A 26,701-nucleotide genomic window follows, 5' to 3' on the forward strand; every position below is an offset into this window, starting at 1 on the left:
AGATGTAAACAGAGCTTTGAGTTGTCTTGAAAGATCCTTAATCACAAAGTTAAGAGCTGAGTACATAACAGAATAGAGCTCCACTATGTTACCTTTAGCATTCTTTAACAGTACTTAACTGTTAATAAAAGCAAGCACTGAATGAATCTAACACCTGTAATGCATCTGTATTGATCCTCTAAAACATCAATCTTGTTCTTTCAAGAAGCTTGCAGCGTACATCTGTGGCTGACAGACAGCACCAAGAGAGCTGCTTTTTAAACAGTTTGCCAATGAAAAGGCGCCATAAATACAGTTAGAACATTGTGTGACTTTCACACGGGCAAGCATGGGTGGTCTGTCCAGTTTACATGCGATAGAGGACAAACAAAGTGTTGCTTGGCACTAGGCTGACACCTGTTGGACAACAATCTATAGGTTATTTTATCAACCAAAACTGAACTTACTGTTAGTTTAGCTTTTACCTGAAAAAACTGATTTAAAATTTAAACATATTCCAAACAAGGAGCAGCCTGTTCGATTTAAAGTCATGTAAAGCTCAGAAATCTGTCTGGCATCCCTTAAAGTTTGTTTTTTATAAGACTGTTAATTCAAACATGCAAACAGCTGATGAAATAACAGCAGCAGATGTGGGGTTAGTGCAGTAAAAATGACATTTTAATAAACACTGAAACAGATTTTAACTGCTGAACCGCCATACACAGATTATTTATGACACACAAAATGCCAATGCCAGGATTTTTTTTTTTTTAAATCACTTATTTACAATATACTGAAGGTATGTACATAATGTGTCTCCTGAAGGACAAATAACAAAATACGGGTCTCCGTTTGCTCTTTCTGTTTTTTTTTTTTGTTTTTTTTTACCAGTCTTTGTTTTTCAAGGGCAAACAGAGGAGTTAACATACTGTTATTTACAAGGACAACAACACACAAACATACAAGATATATATATATATATATGCTGTTCACTGTAATACAGCATTTCATGGTAATAATAAAGAGTATTTTTCTTTTTTTTTTCTACAATGAGACCTTGTTTTGACCACCTGAACAATTACTGAGATCTTCTGAACCAAAAAGCACTTTAATGCCACCTTTCACTGTGTTAATACACAGAAATTCACTTGTTTCATATGCGTTTTTTGAGCTGTATGCTGAAGGAAATCAAAGAGGACTACACACACTAACTGTACACACAGACAAAATTAACATCACAGTGAAAAAAAATCTAAGTGTAGCATTTTGTTTAGTCTTTTCTCCTTTGCTGATCTGCTATTTATTTTAATTTATTTTATTTTTTTGAATCTCTTTTGAAACAAAGAAATATAAAGTTTCCTTTTATTTCTGTCATTCACTAGATGCTATCAAGCTTGGTGTTGTGCAAAAACTGCTCTTCTTGTCCTAAATGAGGCATCTTTAAATCACAACCAACCTTCCCTGCCTGCTCATAAATGATATGCACATTTTCCAAAATTATATCTCAGAAACTGATGTATTATGTCGACAAAGTCCAAGTCTGGCCAGTGTCTTGTTTTCAGTTTGATTAGCGGATGTTGTTTGAGTTACTGAGAAGCCTATTCCACAATATTTTGTATTACTTAGCTTATACAGCTGACAGATGATGATTTGAAACCTTTTGACCACAGTTATGGGACGCTTGCGGTTCGCCAACAGGATCTGAACACTAACAGCACCATACGACACACAGTTAACCTCACATATAGAGATGTAAATGAAAGAGATGTGATGATGAACGTTAATATTACACCCTGAGAACATGGCACAATGGACTGCAGCACACACATAGTTATGGTTAGAGCATTTCAGTGATAGAATAGACTGAAAAAGGATTAAAATTTGTGTCCAGTGTGACAGAACAAAGATCAGGAAAGAACAGTGCATAGATCTTTTTTTAAGCAGGTGAAACAAAACTGTGCCTGTTTGAACCAGCAGGTGGCGCTTCACTCAGCTCTGATTCAGGTGGATACACCATAATTTTCTTCTACGAAAATCATCCTTCTAACTGTTGTTATTGTTGTTAAGACCCACAGCCACACAGGTGCCCAGTAATAGAGTGAACAAAGAAATGTTACATGGAAGAAAGGATGAAATATTTGGACGTGTGTGAAAGAAAATGTGACTTTCTGCAGAGAGTTTGGAGAGGACACGTTTTCTGTTCATTTCAGTCACAGGTGGTGACATGTTGCAGACATTGGACACAAGTTGAAGCAGGAAACACATTTAAGAAAAGAAGAAAACAATTCACAGACGATTTGACGACACTTTGGCGACTTGTAACCCTGTTGGCACTGGGGGAGACAGCATGAGACAATTAAGAGGGCTTCGGACGTCCTTTTGCTTTGGACGATGTGCGTTTACACGTCCAAGTCTATCCCGTTTCTATTTTTTTTTTTTTAAATGATTGTCTTTGAACTCATCAGCTTCTTGTATCAGAAAAAAAAGGCTAGCAAGATTAGAAAAGTTACTTCCCACGTGTTTTCTGTTGGATTGTCGTCGGTTTCTTCACAGGTGAAAGGAGCAGGTTGGCCAGTTCCATACCTCACGTCAGCATCATCACACATCATGTCCGTGTCTCCTTCTCGTTTCCAGTTCCTCCCTTCATCTCTCTGTTCGACTGCCGGCTCAGTTTAGACAATGGAGTCCCAGTCGAAGTCATCCTGGATGTCGTCAGCAGCGAGCATCCGTCTCACCTGAAAGTGTCCGGGTGGCAGCGCGTGTTGTTGCTGCTGCTGGCTCAGCTGGCTGTGATGACCTGAACATGAAAAAAGAAGAAGATACCGTTACACACGAGATACTCACTTCAATACTGCTCCTGTTTAACTGCTGAGACCTGAATTCTTTCTTTTAAACATGTGAGCAAGATAAAAAAAAAAAAACAGTTGGAACAGAAAAATAGGGTCTGAATTGCAGACTCTCTGACTCCCGATGTCAAGGGCGTGATCACGAAGTGCACAAATCTCAAGTCAAAAACAGCAATCCTGATGATCTTGTCAAACAATACACCCCGAATTCATTAAATTCCTGACCACATAAACTGGTATAAATAACAAGTGATTCTGATGTGGTGACTCGTGTTAGTGAGCCATCGTAACGACTCTATTGATATTATTATTTTAAAAAATTACGCCTCCGCCAACCAGTAAAGTTGTTATTTACATCCGTGTCTGACTCATATAATCTATGAAATGAAGACTTTGAAGGACTTTGACCAATAAAGCTGATTCTGATAGATTACACAGTTGTTGCCATGACAGCAGACAATACTTCAAATATGGATTTTGCTGCAAAGAAGCAACAAAAACATGGATGCTTCACACAAATCTTTAGCCCGACAGCACAGAAGATCTATACAATCAGCACATTTTAAGGTGTACATCCAAGATCAGTGTCACCAACTCAGTATCTGACCACATGTGAAATATGGTCATAATCTCTTCAATTCCTCGTTATGGCATTAAATAATGTCCAGAAAAGTATTTCTGCAGAACATTATGATGCTCGGAGGCAGTTCACCTTTTGGATATAAAATGTCATCACTTTATCACTTTCTACTATTAAGACTACTGTGTGAAATTGTATCATAATTAGTGGATTAAAGTTATGGTCACAAACGTGTTTTATGAGGTCACGGTGACCTTTGACCACAAAAATGTAATCAGTTTATCATTGAGGCAAAGTAAACGTTGGTGCCAAATTTGAAGAAGCTCCCTCCAGTTGTTTTTGGGATATCAGGACAAACTGTTGTCAATGCAGAGACTAAACATTATTATCGGTGCCACATGATGACGTGTTATCTTGATTGAAGTCTGGCATTGCCAAATGTCTCATATACAAATACCTGCATTGACACATATACCCTGCATCTCTCCAGGCTCCTCCTGACCTGTTAAGTGAGCGATGGAGGAGTCACCTGTCATTGTGGGAGCCGTGTTGCTCATGGGAGGCATGTGAGGATATCCTGGTGGGCCCATCAGAGAAGAGATACTCTGTCTCGAGTCCATGTACAAGTTCCCTGTGGGAGAGCAGACAAAAGGGCAATGACTAACTGTCAGATTAGTATCCCGACTTTCACACACGCATACTTGTCTTCGCGGAACACGAGCTGTTATCGAGCACACACACAATTTCTCTGCCATCTTATGGTAAGCCAGAGAAATCCAACAGAATCTACTGTCACTCAGTGGATTTCCCACTGAAGAAATATCCCCTCGTCTTCTTATCTTTACTTCAGATGCTGTGAAACTGACGACACCCATAATTCCCTTGTAAATATATAATGGTCTAACAATGGCACAGCGTAGAGAGACTGTAATTCAGCTTCAAGGCCTGAGCTTCAGCCTCCATCACTGCGAGCAAGTGCAGAGATGTCCCTGGGCAAGAAAGACTCACTAACGCATATTTCAAGAGTGGAAATTGAGTACAGAGGAGCATAAGCATTTTAATCTTTACATTTCATTTTCAAAGTTTTAGGGATAAATGCTGTATTTTTTTTATTCCACTACAACATTAATCTGACAGTCACAAGTGATAACAAAAAAACTGAACAACGAGGCTTTTGTTGGTAGAAATTTTTGTACCTCCTAAATTTTCAAATTCATGAAACTATGATATGACATGATATTCAGGAAATTGATCGAACTTGTAAACAGTCTTTTATTCTTCTTTGCTTCATTTCCTTTTTCCTTCTTTCATCGTTCGTCTTTTTCCCCTCCTTCCTTCCTTTTTTACATTCCTTCCAACATTTAATAGATCTAACTGATCTAAAATCATACAGTAAATCTCCTTACAACTAGAGATGGGATTTTCTTACCTATAGCAACTTGTATTTTTATTTCTGACATGTGAGAGGACTTGACCGCAAAAATAAATGCTGGACTTTTAATTTGATGGAGTGCTTCCTATTGTGGTGTTGATACTTTTACTTTGTTAAAAGCGATGCTAAGGAGCATCTAGAGTACTACCCTGTCGGGTGCGAGATGCATGCAATATAATGTGAGCAGTGTAAAAACGCTGCTCTGTGCACCGACCAGTGCTGATGTGTTGGTTATGTTGGTTGTGCGGCCCGTGCTGGTTGTGGTGGCTGGGCTTCGGGTGCATGGCCCCGTGCGGCTGAGCTGGGTGCTGCGGCGCCGACGGTGGTGGTGTCGGGTGTTGGACCTGAGGTTGTGGGTGGGTGGCGCCCTGCGGGGGGATGACCCCCGTGGCCGTGAAGAACTGGTTAATGGAGGAACACAGGTCGGCCATCTGGGCGGCATCCAGAGACCAGTTGTTGAGCTCGGCCTGCCGCATGCTCTCCTTGAGACCTGACAGAGAAAGCAGAGATGGACTGAGAGTTACTCACTGGAGATCGTATCAAGCTAATGTTCTCAATATGTGACATACTTTTCTTCTTAACTAGTTCAAAAAAGATTATTTTTGCAATATCACAGTCAAATTCTGACTTTTTAATACTTTTTGCACTGTTTGATATCTACCATGCTGAATGTCAAATGCTACAGTAAATTACAAGTTGTCATTTTCTGTGTCTGTACTACATCTACAATGTAGACATGTAGATGCTGTAAATCACTTTATTAACTTGACACACTTGTTTCATCATGATCTTAATTAATATAAATGAATGTTCCTTGGATAAAAAGAAGATTATAAGAGGATAAAAATGTGATGAAAAAACAGGCCACCATGATCACTTGTTAAAAGTAGAAAACAAAGTGTGCATGTAATATATCTACAATATAACCGACCAATACAGAATTTTGTGGGGCTGATGCCAATACCAATATTAGGAAGTAAAAAAATTCCAATACTGATATGTTGGCAGACATATAGTTATCAAAAACTTGTGACGAAGATATATAATGGAGGTGGGATATTTTACTATTTAACGATGTCCAAAATGGAATCAGTGCATTGAAAAAGTGAACTTCACTGGGAATGTAAAATATTATAAATAACTAATAAATAACTATAAATTTAAAAGAAACACAAGTAGAACAATATCTAATTTACTGCAAATACCATTTTTGCATAATGTTCTGGAAAAAAACATTTCATATCCGACAACATATATGATGATAATGATATATCTGTGATAGACCAATATCATCGGTGAGGCTCTAATAATCTATATTTCAGTCAGACAACTCTCGTTTTAAATGTTTATTGTAAGAGCAGAACAAAGTTCGGTGTCTTGGTTCCGGACTCATCAGTCCATACAGATGGGTTTACACAGAGATTGGTGATAAGAAAACATCTGAAACCCCCCCGTGGTGCGTTGGTGGTGCGTTGGTGGTGTGTTGGTGGTGGGTTGGTGGTGGGTTGGTGGTGCGTTGGTGGTGGGTTGGTGGTGGGTTGAGCGAACAGGCAGCAGAACTAACGCAGGGCACCGGTGTCGTTGACAGGGCAGAAAGTGTTGGACTGGAAATTTCCCAGCCGCAATAAACCGCCAAATTTGGAGGGTGTGTATGTCAGATGATGACATGCGTTGCTTCATACAGTATATATATGTTTTCATTTAACAGCAACACTTGTGGATCTTGTTTAGTGAATGAGTTTCAGTGTTGTTCCATTTATCTTGTATTTATAGTGGTGAGTGACAATTCCTTAAAAAGTAGGCAGTCTTTACAACTCTTAAATGAGTATTGTCAGACAAATCCAGGACTTAAAAAAAAAACAAAAAAAACTCAACATCGGCCAAACAGAAGTTTAACAAATTAAAAGTGAATTATCTATCATGCATCATTATGTAGTAAAAGAATCCCACTATGGTTTACTGTCACTATTGTTCCAGCCTAATTAGAAACCACTGAGCATCGCTCCCCTGACAACATGCCTGTTCCCATTTAACGTGATGTGGAACGAGACGCTGAACCTAAAACACCCACTGTTGGTGTTTACCTCTTCCAAAAAAGACACACCCAAGCTTCTATTCATCACACCGCTGTCTGATATTTCCCTCAAATCTCATTTACGCGGCTTGTGTTTGGCGGTGAAGGAGACAAGCGGGTCGGCCCCTGCTCTTTGGAGGCGAGCCAGCGACTGTGGAGGATGGCATTACGGCGGTGTGAGGGAGGTCAAGCGTCTCGGGAGGAGAGAGGGAGACAGCAGCAGCCTGTGTGTTATAGGACCAGCCGTCGTCATCAATTGTGTGCGGATGTTGCCGGCTTTGTGCGCTGACCGTGATAAGAGGCTGTTACTGAGCTGGGACCTAATTGGATTATTCACATCATACAATTGGGAGGAGGCGAGACAGCCTGTGTGTGTGTGTGTGTGTGTGTGTGTGTGTGTGTGTGTGAGAGAGAGAGAGAGCGAGAGAGCGAGCGAGAGAATGTGAGAGAGAGAGAGAGAGAGAGAGAGAGAGAGAGAGAGAGAGAGAGAGAGAGTGGCAACCTCGCCATGCAGGATAATGACTTTTATTAGGCCACTACTATTACAACACTGGATATTATAATATTTTGCCTCAGGGTCGAGTGTAGATGAAGGCGCAGGGAGAATCATAATGGTTTAATCAAAGTAACTGATCGGCATCATAATCAATTTTCTCTGTGTTGAAGCAGGCAGCGAAGACAGCTTTATCAATGTTTATTTTAGATGTTCACACTGATGGCACCAGGACTCTTTGTGTGTGTGTGTGTGTGTGTGTGTGTGTGTGTGAGAGTGTGTGTTACCTTGAAACGGAGAGAGGTCTACGTCAGCCCAGTTGTAGCTGGTAGCAATGCGGCAGCTCTCCTTCAGCCAGTCCAGGTTGGGGTACCAGTCAGTTGACACGCCTGACACATCACACACACACACACACACACACACACACACACACCACTTTAAATAAATATTTACGAACTTTACTAAGGATAATCGATAATGTCACACCATATACGAGTTAATTCTGTTTTATCCTCGAGCACTGAATTTTGGCAACAATGGAATAGATCTACATACTGACACAAAAATCTCCCAGAATACAGCGACAACAGGACATCTACAAATTTAATTTCGAGAATCCACCTTTACTGCTCACAGCCTTTCAACAGTAAATGACTCACACTGCCTCATATTTCTGTATGTGAGGGAGGATCAAAGGCATTAATGGCAGTAATTCTGAGATTCTGAGACACCATTTCTGTGATAATGTTAAAATGAGGCACTGAAAGTGATTTTTTTATTTGAATTCATTTCATGTGTATATCTATTTGGTTTTGTTGGACTTAGTGTGTGTGGGTTTTACATTTTTGGGGGGCTTCTTTGTTTGTTTTCAAAGTCATGACTTCTGAAGGGATGTTGTATTTCTTAACCCAAGAAATCTGTTTTGTACTTCTCTCACTAGGCCGACCAGTGTCAAAAACATAATGAAAATACAATTAAATAATCAAATAAAAAATAGGTCGGATAAAGTGATTCTTTTTTTATCAATCATTAAATCATTTGGTCTGTATACTGTTGGAAAATAAAGAATTCATTTGATTACTTCAAAACTGTTTATTCATTCCAAAACTTTCATTGATAAAAAACTGGGAAAAGCAGAAAATTCTCACATTTGAGGAACTTCATCATTAACAACATTGTTGAGGATTGATTTCTGTTAATTAACTAACTGTTTCAGCACTAAAATGAATAGCAGAGTAACAATAACACATCAGCACAGCAATGCTGAACTGATTCATATCAAAAAGAAGTGAAATTTGTCTCAAACTTCTGCAAACAACCACAAGGTGGTATGAGTTCACAGAATATTCCAGCCACAGCTTTGCTGGAGGAAAAAAAAGATGCTTTTCACCGCCTTCACCACCACAAACTCAACAATACATTCTCAGGCCGAGGATCAAAGACAGAGCGGTTGCTTTCATTCATCCTCAGCTTGGTTGAGGGGAATACCAACCTCGATAAATAATGTCTGAACAGTGTTTTTCGCTGGCCTGAGAGCTCTGTTGCAGAGACACAGAGGAGAAGAAAAAAGAGACTGGGAATATGAGCAGGAAAAGCTTTGGAGATGCCGGTTTGTATCAGCCCGGCCTCGTATTATCAAATGCTCTGGGACCTTATGGAGAGAGGAATATAATATAGATGCAATGAGTTTGTACAAAGACCAGCATGCTCTGATGTGTTAGGTGAATTGCATTTATAGCAGTGTGTCCTTGGGAGTGATGAGATGTAGAATCCTTGTTAGGTGCTATATTGCCTCGGTAGATAATATATAGGAACGTGTACCATACACACCGTGTGTGTTCTTTTCACCAGAATCCGTGAAAAAGGAATGCATATTAGGAAAACGGTTTATATTGAGTTTTGACACCTCCAAGGTAAAAGTGCTCGTCTTAGGAATCAGAATCAGAATCACCTTTATTGGCCAGGTATATTTACACAGACAAGGAATTTGACTCCGGCTGTAGATTCATATGATGGCGCCAGAGTGAGAACAACAGTCTGCTGTTTCTGTATTCACATTAGACTAATTGAATTGTATTCTAACCATGCTGTTTTTATTGTTGTAGATATCTGAAGCAGTTAAAACCAGATTTTTAAATTAACGGTATGAGCGTTAATACTGGACTTTTCTTTTTCATTTAACTGTCCGTTCATTGTAATTACAACTAGGAGACTAAGATTACTGGTTTTCCTACTTTGTTGCTTGTATTTACACTTTTTACAATATATAATAATAAATAATAGCCAGTCACCAGTCCAAACTCAGAGAAAGGGAATAATTTCTTATTAATACGGCTGAAAGATTTCAAACTTGTGTCTGTAACAACATCCTTAAGCAGGGCTTTAAAAGTGTAACACCGTGGGTGATATACAGATAACAATATAATAACTACACTCCTCCCAAACCTTCAAATATACTCTGTTGTCAAAAAAATAATGTTAATGGAACATGAAAAAAAAGTTAATGTTAATAGATTTTTTTTCACTCCTATTAATATTTGCATCTATTTGGGGGAAAGTCATTATCATTAAGTTTTGGAAATGCAGTTTCCATGAACTACAATTTGAGCCCCATTTATTTTTTCTAGCATGTATTTCTTTACATTTTGGCAAACTGCCACTGCTAAATATGCCATGCTAACTATCGGGCAGTTCCTGTTTGCAGTGTACACGAGCATGTGCAACTATTGCTGGGTACTGAAGAAAACTGAAATATAAGAAGTGACTTTTTTCTGGGTTTTTTTAGCAGATTTTTTGATATTTATTAAAACTAAGTATGTGCCTAAGTGTTCAAATTTGACTTGGCTATGACTTGAAGGAAATAGTGTAAATTAAGGAAAATGGTTTTAAAGAACATGAATTGCCTTTCACCTCACACAGTATCTCTGTCCTCTGTCTGACAGTATTGTGAAATAATTCCCAAATTGCTAACATTCTGAAAATGTTCAAGTACAACCCTAATGCACTGAATGTACCTTGGCACAAGGTTTTCATTTAATTTAAATTAGACAATCCCAGTGTCAAAGTCGCAGTCTACCTGTTGCTTTTAGATTATTAATTTAAAGGAAATTGGTATGCATTACTGTCTGCCAGTGTTTTTTCAAATGCGTTGTACCAGCAGGTGACAACTAAGGTCAGAAATGTTACAATCTTTCACATACTATAGAGGCCCTGTGACTACAAACTGGAAAGATACAGTAGTACCTGGCAGCTGTGGTCTCACCTGTTGTGGCGCAGCTCTGTACGGTGTGACTCTGGTGGGACAGAGTCGGGTGCTGCTGGGAATGACCAGAGTGCTGTTGGTGCTGACCGTGCTGACCGTGCGCCTGGTGCTGACTGTGGGTGGAGTGAGGGGAGAGGTGAGGGTGGTGAGGGTGGTGCGACGTCTGGCTGTGGTTGCGTTGGTGGTGGTGGCCGCCGCTGCTTCCAGCACCAGGGGAGTGCTGGTAGGAGCAGGCGGTTCGGGCCTGCTGATTGGAGTCGCCGGGCATACTCATCAAACCTGCAGAGAAGAACAACACGAAAGTGGAAGAGGACAAAAAACAAGAAATCAAAAAAATAAACGATGAGCCTATCCCGGCTCACCCTGGACAGCTCGCCAGTCCATCGCAGGGCCAACACACAGAGACAGAACATTCACGCGCTCATTCACCCCTGAGGACCATTTTTGTAGAATCGCCAATTAACCTGACATGCATGTCTTTTAGATGGTGGGAGGAAGCCGGAGTGCCCGGAGAGAACCCACACAGGCACAGGGAGAACCTGCAAATTCCACACAGAAAGGACCAGGCCCGGAATAAAACCCACAACCTTTTTACAGTGGAACGACAGTGCTAACCACTGCATCGCCCTCATGTTGTTTCAACCATCCAAGCTTTTATTTTTTCATATATACACCCTCTCATTTACCAAATTTAAACATTAAATCAACTAAATAAGAAACTGATCATGGATTTATGACCTGTGCTCTGGCACGCCGTTCTATGACATCACGTCTGCAACACCGTTTTGCTGCACCCTCTGCAACGGCTTCATACCCAATCGGGAACGTTTCAGAAGCAAAGCGTTTTGCCTGCCTGATTATGTTGACTTGCTTTGCACCTCTTTACATTGATTGTTGAGCCTGTGGTACGGGTAATTAGGCCACAGTTAAATGGTTTATTTTCATTGTTGTTGTTTTTTTGTGTTCATTGTTATTTCCTGCTTGTTGTGCTGTGGCCTACAAATAAAGTTTTGAGGCGCTTTTAAAAACTTTAATCACAAGCATCGTCTAGAACGGACGCTCTGGTGGTAGCGTCGAAGCCCAAACGCGACGCAGATGGTTCCGGTGGAACCCAGGGGTAAGACTGATATTTTTTATGGTTCTGGTTCCATGGAGTCATAAATCTCTGACATTCAAGTATTTGTAAGAGGTTTACAATTCTTTTTAGAATCACTTTGAGAAGATGACTTTTCAGAGATAAAGATAAACACTGGGTGCATGCTGCATACATACAATAAGTAGCCCTAAAGATTGTGAAGAGTTCAAGCCTGTGGCTTGTTGCTAGTTATAAAAATCTCCCACATCAACTTATGGATTTCATGTTTTGTGTCTGTCACACAGCAGAGGACTCTTGTGAAATGCAGTTTCTATCATGCACAGGTTGCCCCGAGAGTGTGTTTTATCTTCTCTACTGTTCATCACGGATACTGACAGCTGCAGAAACTTTTAAGTTGGCAGCTACCTCGTTAAATTTTCAGATGATGTTGCATTGTTGTCTTTTCTTTAGGTATTGAACTGGACCTTGGTTGTCCTCTTCCTGTTTGTGTGAGTAGCAGAATGACATTTTATTTTCCTTAAATGTTAATGTAAGTTGAGTTAAATGTGTTAAGAATCAGGTGGAATGTTAACAGATGATCATTGAGCAGACCATCAGATATCTTCTTCAAAAACTTTATTCCTTTCTGTCAGGGCATTTATTCTTAAATCTGTCATATCAGTATTTAGTCAGGAGTCTTTTTCCCTCCTCTTTTAGCTTTAGTTTCCCTGCTTATCACTAAAAGACAGGTTCAACCTGAGCACTGGTGTTAAGATCTCTTCAGTTAATTTTTGTGACCATCAAATCCTCGAGAAATCAATGAGTCCAAGCACATCTGAGTGATTCAATGTTCAGTGCTGCCACCGGGGATTTGTTACACTTATCCGTGTATGAAGGTGTTTTTTTATCCAGTTCCTTCACTATCTCTGCTGTGTGTCTGTTTAAAGCTTTCTGAAAATGTTTCATATTGTTTTATCTGCGTTTACGCTTTGATGGACATCCATGCAGTTTTTAATTACATTTTTAACATGACTGTGTTTTGTATGGGAGTTATTATTTCTAACAGGGATGAATAAAGCTGTTCTGAACAGTATTGAAAAATTACCCTTTTCTATAGGTCTTTATGATTTGAAAATGGTTTTCATGCCTGCCTTTCCAAGTTGATCCAACTAAATGATTTATCAATTTAAAGTTCTTTTTTCTGTCTCATTCTGAAATGTAAATTGTCATTGAGACGCCACCTGAGTCAGTGACAGTGTGGTGTGTGGTCTTGGACTCGTTCTGGTTTTTCAAAGGAGATGATAAGCTCTGCTGTCTGTGTGACTCACTCTGACTCTGATTCTCAAATACAATGACTACTGACACTGTTTCCGGCTAAGCCTCACACTTAAGAGACCCTCTCAAGCACCTGCTAAATCCATTTTCCTCCTCATTTTCCTTCTAGGTCTCGGAGTTGCATCTAGTCTTTTTTATTTTTAGCGAGTATTCTCATGGTCTTTTTTTCTGCGTGTGCACCCCTGACCACCAATTGAAGGGGACTTTGTCAGAGGGTGTATCCAGGCAGCAGTTGCGGAGCTCACCAGAGCGCATCAGTCTCTTCTTTTACAGATAATTCGTGGATGCGTGCGTGTGTGTGTTTGAGAGAGGGAAGGTGATATGGGGGTGGTGCGATGGAGGGGGGTCCAAGAGGGAGGAGGCCCAGTGATCTGAAAGGAAGCAATTAGCGAGATGCTTCACAAACTTTAGAACCAATCTAATTAGCTGCTATCAAAGCTGCAGACGCCTTTGCTCTGCTCGACTACAGATGTGTTTGTGAGGCTTTTTTTCCTCCTTCTGTTGAATTCTTATTCTTAATTGCCTTTACTCATTTGACTGAGCGAGCCGTAAAATGCAGATATGCGGAACAACAGATTGTTTGTTTATTAAAATACAATAGAGTAGGAGAAGTGTGTGGCGGAGGTTAATAGTGGGATGCTTGCTATGAAAGCAATGTTAAATTGTTTGAAGTGCAAGGGAGCTTAAGCTTGTCAGTTAATTATGAGCATGAATCCGAACATGGAGGTTTACAATTGTTTATTTCCCGCGAACACACGAGTTATTGTAGCTGTTGGATACATAAACACTCATCCATATACAAAATGAGGGCAGACACCCACCTTGCTGCGAGAAGGACTGCTCGAAGACGCACTTGTAAAGGCTGCGGAAAGATGCGCTAAGGTCCTCGAAGTCAGAGAAACAGAGCTGCTTGTCCCGCGACTCCGGGACAGGTAGACCGTACTGCGGGTGTGGGGGAGGAGGAGGGGGCGGCGGAGGCTGGGCGGGCTGCTGGAGGCTCAGGGACTGGGACGAAGGCTCCGAGTGGCTGCTCACCTTCGAGACAGGCGGAGAGGAGAAACAGACAGACTGTGAGAAGGACAATGGGAGACACAGAGAAAAGATCAGTGAATGCATTGGATTCAGAAAAAAAACTGATCAAATGCTGAATTTACACTGCAGCTGAAAGACTGAGGTCAGATGTCGGCCAACTGAGGTGATGGTGCAGCACTACTGATGCAGTTGAAAAAAACATGAGGTCTTCCAAAAAAACTCAATGCGTGTTGATCCTATACTGCATGTCCAACTGCACACATGTCTGTGAGCGCTGGGAGATGAGTGTTCAATCATGGGGACATTTTGATCATTTATTGTAATAATAATACACATTTTAGCATGGCGGTAAATGTGATTATGTGATGTTTTGGAACATACCTCTGCAAGCTTGTCCCTGAGCCCACAAGCCCCACAACAGACACAGAGATACATAACATTTGATGAACATAAATATTAAGCATACTAAATACATGAGACACGCAAACAGGGTAATACAGGAGGAGACGAGAGAAGTGGAAGGAGTTGAAAGTAGTAAGCAGGGGTCTAGCAGATGGGTTTTAGGATTTTTCGTGTTTGTAAATGTATATATGGACTGCCTGGCCTTAAAGAAAGAACCAGGACATCTACAGGAGATGAGATGGCACGTAAAACATGTGACCGTAACAATTTCTGGGCTGCCTGAATTACAGTCATGCTCACTTACAAGATAAATCATGTTAATTCGTATTGTAAAGAAACCGCTCGAGAGTTCAGAATTTTGTTCTGAATGTGACACAGAATCAATCTGAACAGAAGCACTTTTAGACTGTCTGGACTATGCATGCAATGTACATTTTAATCCTGAGATGAATTTTGTTGAAATTATCTCAATTTGTTTGTGTTGCCACTGACGCAAAGTTAAGATTCTGTCATTCAACTCGTTGGCACATCATGTTCGGTCACAATGTAAGCACCTTGGGGCTGAGCCAGGGTTATCATGAAGCATCAAACTATTTAAAAGTGGAAAAAAGAAATACGTCCAACTTCTCCACGAGAGGAAAATATGAGCAACATGGCCTGGTTGGCCCAGAGGAGTGGGCCACTAGCTGTCAGTCAACACACAAACAAAGTCCTTACCTCACTGTCTGGACGTTGGTTTTTAGTAGCTGAATCTAAATGGACAAACCAGAATTTCAGTGGAGGGAGCTTCATTGTAAAATAGATAGAAAAGTAGAATTCAATAGTAATCACATGGTATTTTAAAGAAATAAATTATAGTTCAACTGTGCCTTTCAAACTCATTCCTTATATTAATTAGTTACAAATCATTTTTTAATAATTCAGCCATTCAGTATGACGATCCCACCAAATTAAATTTCACACAATAAAAATAAAATCTTTGCTGCCACTCATTTCTTTTTAAAGAAACATACAAAAACAAAATACAGCTCTTCAGATTTCTGCCTCATATTGTGAAAGCAGCCTGTCTTCCTCCACCCTCAATCATCTCATCCCAGCTGTCATCTTCCTCACCATCCACCCAGTGAACGCAAGCAATTCACTGTGATCACTGCGCCTCCGCCAATAGAAGCCAACTTACCATGACACATCACCCACACATCTACCTCCACCTATTAGTGGCAGCCTTGCCATAAACCCTCTTGGTGTCTGCAAGATCTCTGCCAGCGATGCCACCAGTAATCACCGTCACTCAGGAAGGGTATCACCTGCGCCAGGTAATGAGTCAGAACTAACCCTGATCCCACTGGACTCAACCACAGATGAGGTCTTAAAAGATGGAGGAGGAGGGGATGCGGGGAGGAGGAAAACAAAAGATGGCCTCTAGAAATTAGAGGTTAACGAGATGAGATTGCACTGACCTTTGCTAATGCAGGTGGGAGGTGAGCGGGGGAAAAGTGATTGATGGTAAAAAGGTGAGCAGCTGTTACAAGGGAGCAATAATGAAGACTTGGGATTTTTCAGCGCTCTTGTAATCTTGGACCAAATGTTATTGAGCAGAGACTGGCCGTTTAAAGGGACAGACATGAACACTTTGACAAAAATACCAAATGCAAAACAGGTCTATCTAAAGTTCCCATATTTAGAAAGGAACTTTAATGACCATGATGAATAAATAAAGCTTTTGTAGCAGCATGAAGTAAAAGGGATGGAGAGAATACAACAGACTGAAAAAAAAGATATAAAAGGGAAAATCGCAAAATGTCAAGTAGCTTCTTGCTCTCACTGGTTTATCCCATGAGGGCATGAATATAGATATAAATGACTGAGGCTGACACAACAGGAAAGCTGCTGGGCTGTAGTGCATGAGAGCAGGAATGTTCAGAGGAACTGTGTTTCTCGTGTACAAATCTAGGTTTTGGCCTGATGGCGGCACTACAGGAAAGGTCATGGGGACTCCCAACACATTTGGATTTAACCTCCCTCAATTCAACACTACAAGTGAAACCTTTCACACCGTTTACAAGTTGTCATAAAGCAGCTGTTATCAGTTAGTTTTCTGATTTCAGTGTATTAAGTTTTAGCGATTGTTGCAGCTGCTGTTGCAGCAGTGTTTTCTGCATCTGATGACCCTGTGATAAACTCCTTCTATTAAGTGTTTTGCTCTAAATGTAAATCGCTAAGCACGGGATGGTTGATGTCCTGACAGATGGGCTGTCTGATCTAGCCCGTCCTTCATAAAAAGGAAACTTATAATCATCTCTCTCTGTCTCACCCACACCCACCCCCCGCCTACTCCCCCGCCCGTGTCGCAGTTAGTCGCACAATGTCGCAGTTAGTGTGAGTAGGGTGGCCACAGTTTCCCTCCTTTAGACGTAACAATAACAGTCTCAGGGTCAGTTTATTGCCTGTCAGAGCTGGTTGGTGAGATGTGCTGTTGTTGGACATCAAAAACCTGATCCAATCAGAGCTGAAGTGAAAAGCCAGACAGGATGGTAGTGGGATGGTGTTTGTGATATATCATTCAAATATGGGGATAACTAACAGAGATAGTTTAGATAGTCTCTCCTGGAAGATACTCATATTGTTGATATTGGATGTATACACAAATAGCCATAAATAGTTATGTAACAAATGAAAAAAAAAAATGAGAGAGAAGTGCAGTCCTTGGCTCCTCTCTCACCTCCGCACAGCTGGCCAAACACAGGATTGTCGTGTTGGAAAGTTACATAGATGGTGGAGCACAGACACCCCTTATCTGAAGTCAGACAGGTATAGGAGGGTGGGAGGCAGGTTTCTGAAGCTTTTCGAGCATCAGACACGCAGCTCAGGTGGAATATAAAATCTTCTTCAACACACACACAAGCCATTTTCTTTGAAGGGTACAAGCACAGCACATAATCAGTGTTTAATTACTGGCTGATGTAATTATCTGCTTTAAATTGTATACAATTTGGCCTCTTTGTTTTAAATCTGTTAATACCGGAGTGATCGGATCATTTAGACGCATCCAAGACGATAAAGATTAATTTGTTTCCTGTCGTTTTATTTTTGCATGACAGAAGTGAGCCTGTATCAAAGCACACCAGCATTTCCCACAGGTTTAGAATTAATTTTGTGGTGTTCGACCCTCAGGGTTGTGAGGGGCTGCAAACAGTATTGACAGTCTGCAGCAAAACAAAATTCAATTCGAAAGCTAAATAATCAGCGCATATGAATATGACGTTCAACAACAAGCAGCAGAGTTTTCAATCAATCTGCACTTGCAGCTGCATTTCCATTTTTTTTTAAAGGAAGAAATGATAAACAAAAGTCAGTCTGGATGGCGTCAGTTTGACTTATTTGAGCCCAAATACATTTTCCATATAGGAAGCACTGACTACAAGTGCATATTTGATTTTGTTTGTCTATGCATGTGGAAAAAAAACAACAACAGTGAAATAATGTTTTTTTTTAAATGATTAACTATCATCAAAATTGAGTAATTAAGCACAATTGGAATTTAGGGTTTTTCTGTTCATGCAATCTGCTTAACTCTACTGATACAGAATAATTCATATGTCATCTCAGCAAAATAAATGTGCTCCGCTGAAGACCACTGAAAATATATTTGGCTGCAAAGTCTGAACATCGAAAACAAAATGAGAGTTTCAGCAGTGTACTGTAGATGCAGCGTACATGTCGTTAGCTGGTTACCACCTCCTCAGTCTGCTGAGGGTGCAGCAGACACCTTCTGTGCAGAATGAGAGTCTGGACCGGTGACTGAATCATCCAGATTGTGTCAGAATCAAGTGAAGGAGGAACATGTACAAAAAAAAAAAAAAAAAAAAAAAAAAAAAAAAAAAAAAAATTGTTTAAATGCTGGTAGTTTCAAATTTGCCAGTTAAAGATGAACAAAACAGCAGAAAAGTGCTTCTGCTGAAATGTTCATAAATAAAAGGTCTGTAGCAGCTTCAGGTCAGCTGCTGTCCTTGTGCAAAATAGACACAAGACAAGGGACTTTCTCCAAGTCGCACATTAGAGATAAAGAAGAGGTCTTACTGGTGTGTAGCTGTGCACGTTGCTGCCGCTGCTGACGGCGGTGTTCAGGTTGTTGAGGTTGACGGATGCCAAACTCGGCTCTGAAAGACTGTTGCTCAGGCTGCCGCCGAGACTTCCAGGACTCTCGCTGCCTTCTGCCTCTGGGTTGTACAGTGCTACCTACACACACGCACGCACACACATGATTCATGTTAACAGTGACAGTAACTATGACTATACAGGGCCAACATTTTTAGGCAATAAACTTTATAAACTCCTTCAGAGGCAGTGATTCATAATTTTATTGTCCCTCAATGCCTCTTTTATTACTTCTTTTTACCAATTCATTTTCAGTATGAAGCGAACACTGCCCACCTCAAGAAGTTACCCATGCACCATTAACTTACGGGACAAATCATGAGGAAATATGCAAATTAAAAAGCACGTCTATGCTAATTAATCCCGCTGCTACAAAAAGGAGGCACAGATGTTTTCTTTTTTCCCTTAAACTTGTTGATTTTGATTATATGTCCTGATCCAGACCACACCTGGTAACTCCAGAAATGACTTTGGCACCGATAAAGACAGAAGTTTGGCTTCAGAGGAGCTACGCTGTATAATGTCTTGCAGTGGAAGATCACAAAGCATTTTAAAGCAATGCCGCAGGATTATGTTGAATCATGTTTCTCTTGTTATATTTGACTGTCAGTACTTGTGAAGCGGCGTGCCAGCGTTAGCTCCAGGCTACATTTAATTGTATAGACAAATGTGAAAATATAGCCTTCGGGTGAGACAACACTAAAGGCTCTCTGGGGCAGTGCTCTACCCTGTAGAAGATCTCGTAGTGGAGAAAAAAATAAGTGTTTTTGAGTGGTGATAATCCTGAATATTTTCTGTTTTGATGGATTTGATCAAATCTGCAGTGAGTGAAATGTGCCACTGTAGGAAAAAGAACATTTGTATATGTTCACGTGATATTTGTGGTTTACATCTATCCATACGAAAACAACAGAAGGACTAATAATGACTGGTTTTAGGAAGGTTTCAAGTTTGTATGTTGTTTTTTTAGACTTCACAGGGCTTAAAGGGCCACCAATTTATGTAAAAACATTACAATACCTGAATGTGGAGATGACTGTAATCTTTCTCAAGTAAAATATTTTCTGTTATCATAATTTCCGAGTATCAAATTATAGGAATGTATTTTTCACCAACTCAGACATCATTTAATGCAAACAGAATCTCAGTGAGAAAACGTGTTACAGAAGATGCTCTGACGCACTGCTGTGCCTGCAGGACACCACCTGTCTGGATGTGGGTGGATATCATTGACGTTGGCATCAGCATCATTATCATCAAAGTCTTCCTCTCCCTGCTCTGAATCATTGTTTCAAAAATGTATAGTGGTGTCTAAGACGAGTCAGGTTTTAGTCCTTCCAGGAGGAACACAGAATGAATGCACACTGACAGGTTTAAGGTTTCCTGTTGTCTCTCTCCACCTGCTGCCTGTGTGACACACCGAACTGTCCGAAAGATGCTGCAACAGTAAACACTTGACGATCAACATCAAGCTGGCTGCTAATGAAGCTCGCCTCCTACTATCAAGTATTTAATAAAACTGGAGAAACTTTTACAGTGCAGCTTAATTATGTCATTGACGACACTGTTAAAACTAGGATGGTGCAAAATGTGTTGGTGTGACAGTGTCTGTTTTCAGGATGGTTAACTTCACCTGCTGTACTCAAGTGTCGAGTGCTTCTTTTCTCCATGCAAAGGTCTAAAACCAAAATACATTACATTTACAATGATATGAAATGCAGTTTGTTTTTACATTTAAAGGACATTTCTGCTGACAAATTAGTAATAAAAATTAAAGGTCTACTATGTAGGATTTCATGGGTTCTATTGGCAGAAGTGAAACATAATACTCATAATTATGTTTGTATTTGCTTAAAACTAAGAATCTTTGTGTTTTCCTCTCCTTATAATGAACTCTTTATATCTACATAGGAAGCAGGTCCTTCTCCAGGGAGTGTACACTGTTGTACCGCCATGTTTCTACAGCAGCCCAGAAGGGACAAACCCAACACTGGCTCTAAAGACGGCATTTGGCGTTTTCTTAAAATTTTGAGGCCACAGTGGATTCTCCTAAGTGCTTGGAAGAGGGGCGGTAAGGTGAGGAATATTCATCTATTTGCAATGTGGAGACTTACCACCAGATATCACTAAATCCTACACACCGCTCCTGTAAGTGAGGCTACATAATGCTAGCAGGAAAAATATAACCACCAAATTTCTAAAGTGTTAAAAAACTATGATCGAAGTGTTTGATTCTGGCAAATATGAGCCAAAATCTATTTAAAGTGAAGAATGAAAAACTGTGATAAGCTGTTAAATCCAGACCTTCACATCACATCCAGAGCAAACAGGCTCTATGTGAGCTGCTGTGGGACAAATTTTCTCTTTTGTCGGGGTCAGACAAAGGGGTCACTTACCACATTGTGTGTGTGTGTGGAGGGGGGGGGGGTCTATCTCTCTGTCTGTGTGTGTGTGTGTGTGTGTGTGTGTGTGTGTGTGTGTGTGTGTGTGTGTGTGTGTGTGTGTGTGTGTGTGAGAGATCAGACAGACGTCACAGGTCCCACTCACCCTCTGACCCTCGTATAGACAGTTACACCCAGTTTAGCTTTTATGGCAGAGTGTGTACGTGTGTGTACGTGTGTGTACGTGTGTGTACGTGTGTGTGTGCATTGAAGTTGCATAAGGTTGTGTGTTGAAAGTGAAGACTTAAGGCTATAGCAGTCCCAGACTCTGATGGTGAAAGAGAAAAACTGAGACTCTTTCAGCTGCACTTTTCAGTTGAATATGTCTTACATCCAGCCGGTATTAATTATAACCGTGACAGAGTTCAACACATTCTTCTCAGCAACAAACACAAATGATCTTCTTGACTTATTCATTTGTCAAAAACATAATTACACATCATCAAAAAAAATCAATATTCATTAGACTCTCACCAAGTTGCAAACTTTATCTAATATTGAAACCGTCTGTGGCTCCTGAAGTAAACTACGACGAGCACATAGCGACGTCACAGATATACAGATATAACGTATATAAAAGTCAACCGCTCATGGCTCACTGACAGCCTTGTCTACAGAACTATTCATGGAGTTGTGCTCCTGTTGATAGAAATGTCCCTCTTTTGACCCCTTTATACACCAAACTTCAGACTCACAGTCATCCACAAACCTTTCAAAATGATTTTGTTTGAGAACCAGCCAGGTAGATAATATTTCTGTAACCACCACAGTGAGCTTACATAAACTCCTGTCAATATAATCAGCAGTGACAATTAACTTGTCCACATGGTATATCATTTTATATGTATTGGCTGTCCTGTTAGATAGCTCCCCTTTTGTTTAATTTTCCATTTGGGAGGTAAACGCATCCCAAAATGACAATTTGACCAGGAAATGTTGAACAAGCGGTCGTGTTCGACTTCGCTAAATTACATGTACTTTGTGACTTAATTTCTGTTTAACTATAAGTTGTACCTTTAAATTTAATTGATTTTTTTTTTTTTTTAGCTCAAAGTCACTACTTGAAAGGTCAGTTATGGCTGCTGCACAGCACTCTGCGTTTTCCCCACCTCAGTAGCTCAAATACAAGCAGGTTGGGAATTACCTTTCCATCCCGCACCATTACTAAATTGATTATTAGAAAATAAGAAGCAGTTGGAGATACATGTCAGGTGGAATAAATGTCTTTCAACTGAAATGTTGTTCTATTTTGGATTATAACACATGACAAATTATTTCTCTTGCACTCTGGGATCTTTCTTACTGGTGTCCTACCTTGTTGGTTACAGAATTAATGGCCAGAGTGGGGGACGCCCCTCCTGACATGATGCAGTCCATCCTCAGAGACTCTGACTCCAGGCTGTAAGGAGTCGATGCCTGCAAGGAGAACAGAGCAGGGGTGTGAGAGGGAGGATCTACAGATCAAAAAAACATATGCATATATGATGTCACTTATTGTAAAAAATAATGCTGCTTTAGCTCAGGGTCCTGGTATTAGTCAGACACTTGAACACAACAGAGCTATTGTTAATGTTATTAGTAACACCTGTACTTCCCTTACTGTGGCAAGTCAAAAAGTCTGCAGTGAAAAAGGCCTGTGATGCCCCTTAATTAGAGGTAAACCTGCAGTGACAGACTTTTGTCTCGTCTTTCTTCCAGAGAGAGTAATTATAAAAACACTGTCGACATGTGCGTTTGTCATACGCTCCTACTAATCCATCGCTACTGTCGCGGCTGTAAAATTGGGCATCAATTGTTTTGAGCCACACAACTCAACACAAAATGGTTTCACTATCAGAATTTGATTTGGAAAGTCTGGAGGAGCCGCAAGATTGAAGTATTTTATCCCAATTTAAGTTAGCCAGCTTGGCTAGTATGAAGGTATTTATGTGTCTTTTTTATGCAAGCAAAAGAAGAAAAAAAAAAAAAAAAAACAGTTTTGAGAGCAAATTTCTCACTGCAATAAAATAAAATCAAGTTATACGTAAAAATATATGAACTGAGAATAAAATTATTTGCATTGCAAACAAATTTGCTCTTACAGTTTTGGAGCACTATAACATAAGCAGATCTATATGTAGCTCAACACAGTCCTCTGCTGTCAGAGGTGTGTGTTTAAAAGTCGACTCACCAATAGAAACTCTGTCTCATCCATCAATATTCCCCGCCTATACATCCAACCCAACTCACAACCAAAAGTTTTTTCTTGGCAACCAAAAAGTCTAGTTTCATAAGCTAAATTCTGATCAGAACTAACAAAACTGTAAGAGCAAATTTACAAACTTGATTTTGGGCTGCAGTGTGAGAAATTTGCTTTCAAAACTGTTTTTGCTTTTTTTTGCTTGCAAAGTAAAGACACAAAAATACCTTCAGACTGTAGGCTGGTGGAAGTCTATGGTGCTCTGCCATTTTCCTAGTATGCACTGATGTGGCCAGCGCAGGAATGTCTCACCAGACACTAGATTTACAAACTCTGTGTACTGTGAGATAGAGAGGTGTACCTGGCAGTGGTAGATGTAATCTGCATTATGTGAACTCATTTGGTAAGGGCTTGAATGTAACAGACATTCATTTATATGTAAGTTACCTGCTATGGGTTTAAGATAAAAATGTGTTAATACCTCCCCCTCAGCAAAAACACAAGTGTGAAAATGGGCAATTTACTTGTACATGGTGAGAAAGAACATTAACATGAAGTACGGTACACACTTTAAGGCACTAAACTTGAAGATACATCCCAAAACGACCCAACAAATAGTTTGTATTTATCAATTAACTTAATACAAAGTTAAATAAAGAGGAAAAACCTCAGTCAAATCCATATGTGGTATGACAACAAAACAGCAGCAATTCCCTTACGTAAATTTTCACACAATCTTTTAAGGTAATTTCTTACTTTGGTCCATTAAAACACAATGTCTCATTAGCTGAAGATCTTTTGGGACATAGTCTGTGAGTAAATTTAAGTTGTTAGTATTGATGTGTTTGTAGTTCTGACAATAAACTCCAAACATTGATTTAAATCAGTGAATTGTTACACTCTGGAGATAATGATGAAATTTACAGAAAGCATAATAAAAACAATAAAATATCAAAGACCACTTTCCTGTTGTCCTGAGTGTGGGGAACAATAAACGACAAATAAAAATCAGAGTAGCAAATACATGACTGCTTACCTGATTAAAGCTTTTATAAAGCTTATTCACCTGCCAAGTTCATCATGTTCAGTTAATAAATCGCTTCGACCATGCAATGAAAACTCAGGGCAATAATGACCAAAATTACAATAAAGTGAGCCCCTGCCATTGGCTGGGGCATTTACTTGGTAAGATAAGCAAAGTATAGTATAGCGTGTCGTATTCTTTTTCAAGGGTCAAGTCAGGTTATATCTAAATATGTATACAAATATTTTAACAGTATAACTGCGAGTCTTGCCTGTTAATTAATACGTAAAGCTATTTCAAATATGCCCTCCACTAATTAGAAATATCCAGAGGAGTTTGAAAATGAGGAGAAAAATGAAATGTGACAAAGGTTATGAGAAAATTTCTGTGTGCTGCGAGATCATGATTCTTTAGTGAGCCTCCTGAATCACCGCCGTGCCCTCCAGGCTCACACCATGTGAACTAGTCGAGGCGCGCTTCATTTAAACTGCTGGACACTTTAACAGCCTGGAAAGTGGTCACATCACTTGCACTTGATAAGATAAATCAAGCCACCTCATGCATTATTCATGTATCAAAACGTATTCAGCTGCAGTTCATCTTCGGCTGTCCTCACAAAGAGCTAAAGTAGGGTTAACTGAGAGTGAGGGTATGCGGAACTATTCAAAGATCGATGAGGGGCTACATTGACGCCCGCCAAATGAAAAAAAATAATAATAATTTTTTTGTCCTTGTCTGACTCCTTTCAGGGTTCAAGACAGCTTGCCTGCCTTCCCAAACTGCTTACAGTAAGAGGATTGGTTGGTAACAATGCAATCTTTAATTTATGATAAACTCCCAGCAAAACGGGTTGTCGGTTCCCTCGTGGAGGCACTTAAAAAGAAGACAACGGAGAGGTGAAGAGATGAGTGAGGAAGGCTTGCGGAAGAAGGCTAGAAAGGAAGAATAGGTAGTGAGATAATTGAGTGGTGACAGACAGGCGGGCAGACAGACAGGCGGATGGAGAGGCATACAAGAAATGAAAGAGTGATTATGCTGAGGGCACTGGAGATGCAAGTACTACACTAAATGTACACACTGCCTGTCTACACATTTATACGACGCATTATGAGGTTGACGTTTAGCCTCGCTGCCAACTTCAAATCTTCGACTATGTGCAACAAAACCCCAATGAAAATAGTGAGACATATTTAGCCCACCTTTTTTTCAGACGGTAATACTGCCATAAATCTTAGCACTTAAAACCTCCCTGTTTCTCCTTAGCCCATGTGACAGCCCACAGTGTGTCTGCCAGCGGTGCAAGTGAGGCGTAAGAAAAGGGGTCGAAGGGCCCATCCATGTAAGACGAGATGACAAGGCTCTGAATTAATTAATGTTTGTAATAAAAAAAAAAATCGTTGGTGAAGAAAATATGTCTAACGGCAGCCCCGGGGCCTTCTGTGGTAATTAACTGGAACACAAGCCTAGAATACTCCCCCTCCTCCCTCCTCTCCTTCTTACTCCTCTTACTTCATTTTCCATCCTTGCAGCTCGACTTTTTTGCTCCACGCACTCTCTCTACCTTGATGTCTTCTTATTTTTATTTCTGCATCCTTTCTTTCTCACTTCTTTCTGTTCTCCCCCCCCCCCTTTTTTTTTTGTACCCTCCCCAATCCCCGTCTCTTTTTACCTCAATTTTTTCCCCCAATGAGCAACAGTGATTGTGCACTTTGCCGCTCCACTCCTGCCTGAGTTCCCTGGAGAGGAGAAGACTAAAGCAACAATACGGGCACAGAGGGTGAGACAGAGGGGAGAGTGGCAGACAAACGGAAAGATAATGATCAAGATGCACAAACAGTGACGGAGACGCTGGATGAGAAATGAAGAGAGCTGACCATGATGAAAGACTCCGCCGGTTTTCTTTAAACTTGTAGTGCGGGGCTTTTACATATAAATAAACATCCGTTGTATTCAAGCGCTTGTCGAATGAGTTGACACAATGCTGATTAAGCCAAAAAAATCTGATAAATCTGGTGTCTGGTGAAACATTTCTGCACTGGCTGGATGAATGCACATTGACCATGCTCTACGGACAGAGCATGTGCATCCGAGACATCCAACAGCCGTGCCAGCAAACTTCTGTTTTAGCCCTATGCCAACTTCTCTAGACTTTCCAAAATGTTTTCAGACAGAATTGATCAAATGAATCAAGTCATTTCGAGGAGGTTAGACAGCCACACAGTAAGGATGGAGGAGGCCACAGCAGAGCGTCTGACGTAGCAACGTGTCAACAGTGTTTTTGTAGTTACTATCGCTGGAGGACTGTGGAGACAAAAGTTAAGCACTACAGGTTTAATGCAACAATCTAAAGCAGGGCCATTCAACGCCAAATCACGGTGGCTGCATTGTA

At 40.3% G+C, this 26,701-nt stretch overlaps 1 protein-coding gene across 2 annotated transcripts in view; it reads right to left on the reverse strand.

The window, feature by feature from the left end:
• Window positions 1-630: 630 nt before the first annotated feature.
• The window catches only part of LOC138193024 (forkhead box protein J3-like), a 58,769-nt gene continuing 32,698 nt past the window's right edge, over window positions 631-26,701 (reverse strand). Inside the window, exons 6-13 of one of the 2 annotated variants that reach the window (XM_069140794.1) lie at window positions 22,424-22,525; window positions 18,591-18,749; window positions 13,898-14,144; window positions 10,667-10,945; window positions 7,692-7,793; window positions 5,052-5,327; window positions 3,935-4,036; window positions 631-2,776 (exon numbers count right to left, since the gene is read on the reverse strand). In XM_069140794.1, the coding sequence (XP_068996895.1) occupies window positions 2,652-2,776; window positions 3,935-4,036; window positions 5,052-5,327; window positions 7,692-7,793; window positions 10,667-10,945; window positions 13,898-14,144; window positions 18,591-18,749; window positions 22,424-22,525 (1,392 nt within the window). In that variant the 3' untranslated portion in view covers window positions 631-2,651. The remainder of the gene's footprint in view (window positions 2,777-3,934; window positions 4,037-5,051; window positions 5,328-7,691; window positions 7,794-10,666; window positions 10,946-13,897; window positions 14,145-18,590; window positions 18,750-22,423; window positions 22,526-26,701) is intronic. The other variant, XM_069140795.1, reaches the window with a different exon arrangement.

Source organism: Embiotoca jacksoni, unplaced genomic scaffold (genome assembly GCF_022577435.1).
Source record: "Embiotoca jacksoni isolate LCO1_2020_lvr unplaced genomic scaffold, fEmbJac1.0.p SCAF_9, whole genome shotgun sequence".
Taxonomy (NCBI): Eukaryota; Metazoa; Chordata; class Actinopteri; family Embiotocidae; genus Embiotoca; species Embiotoca jacksoni.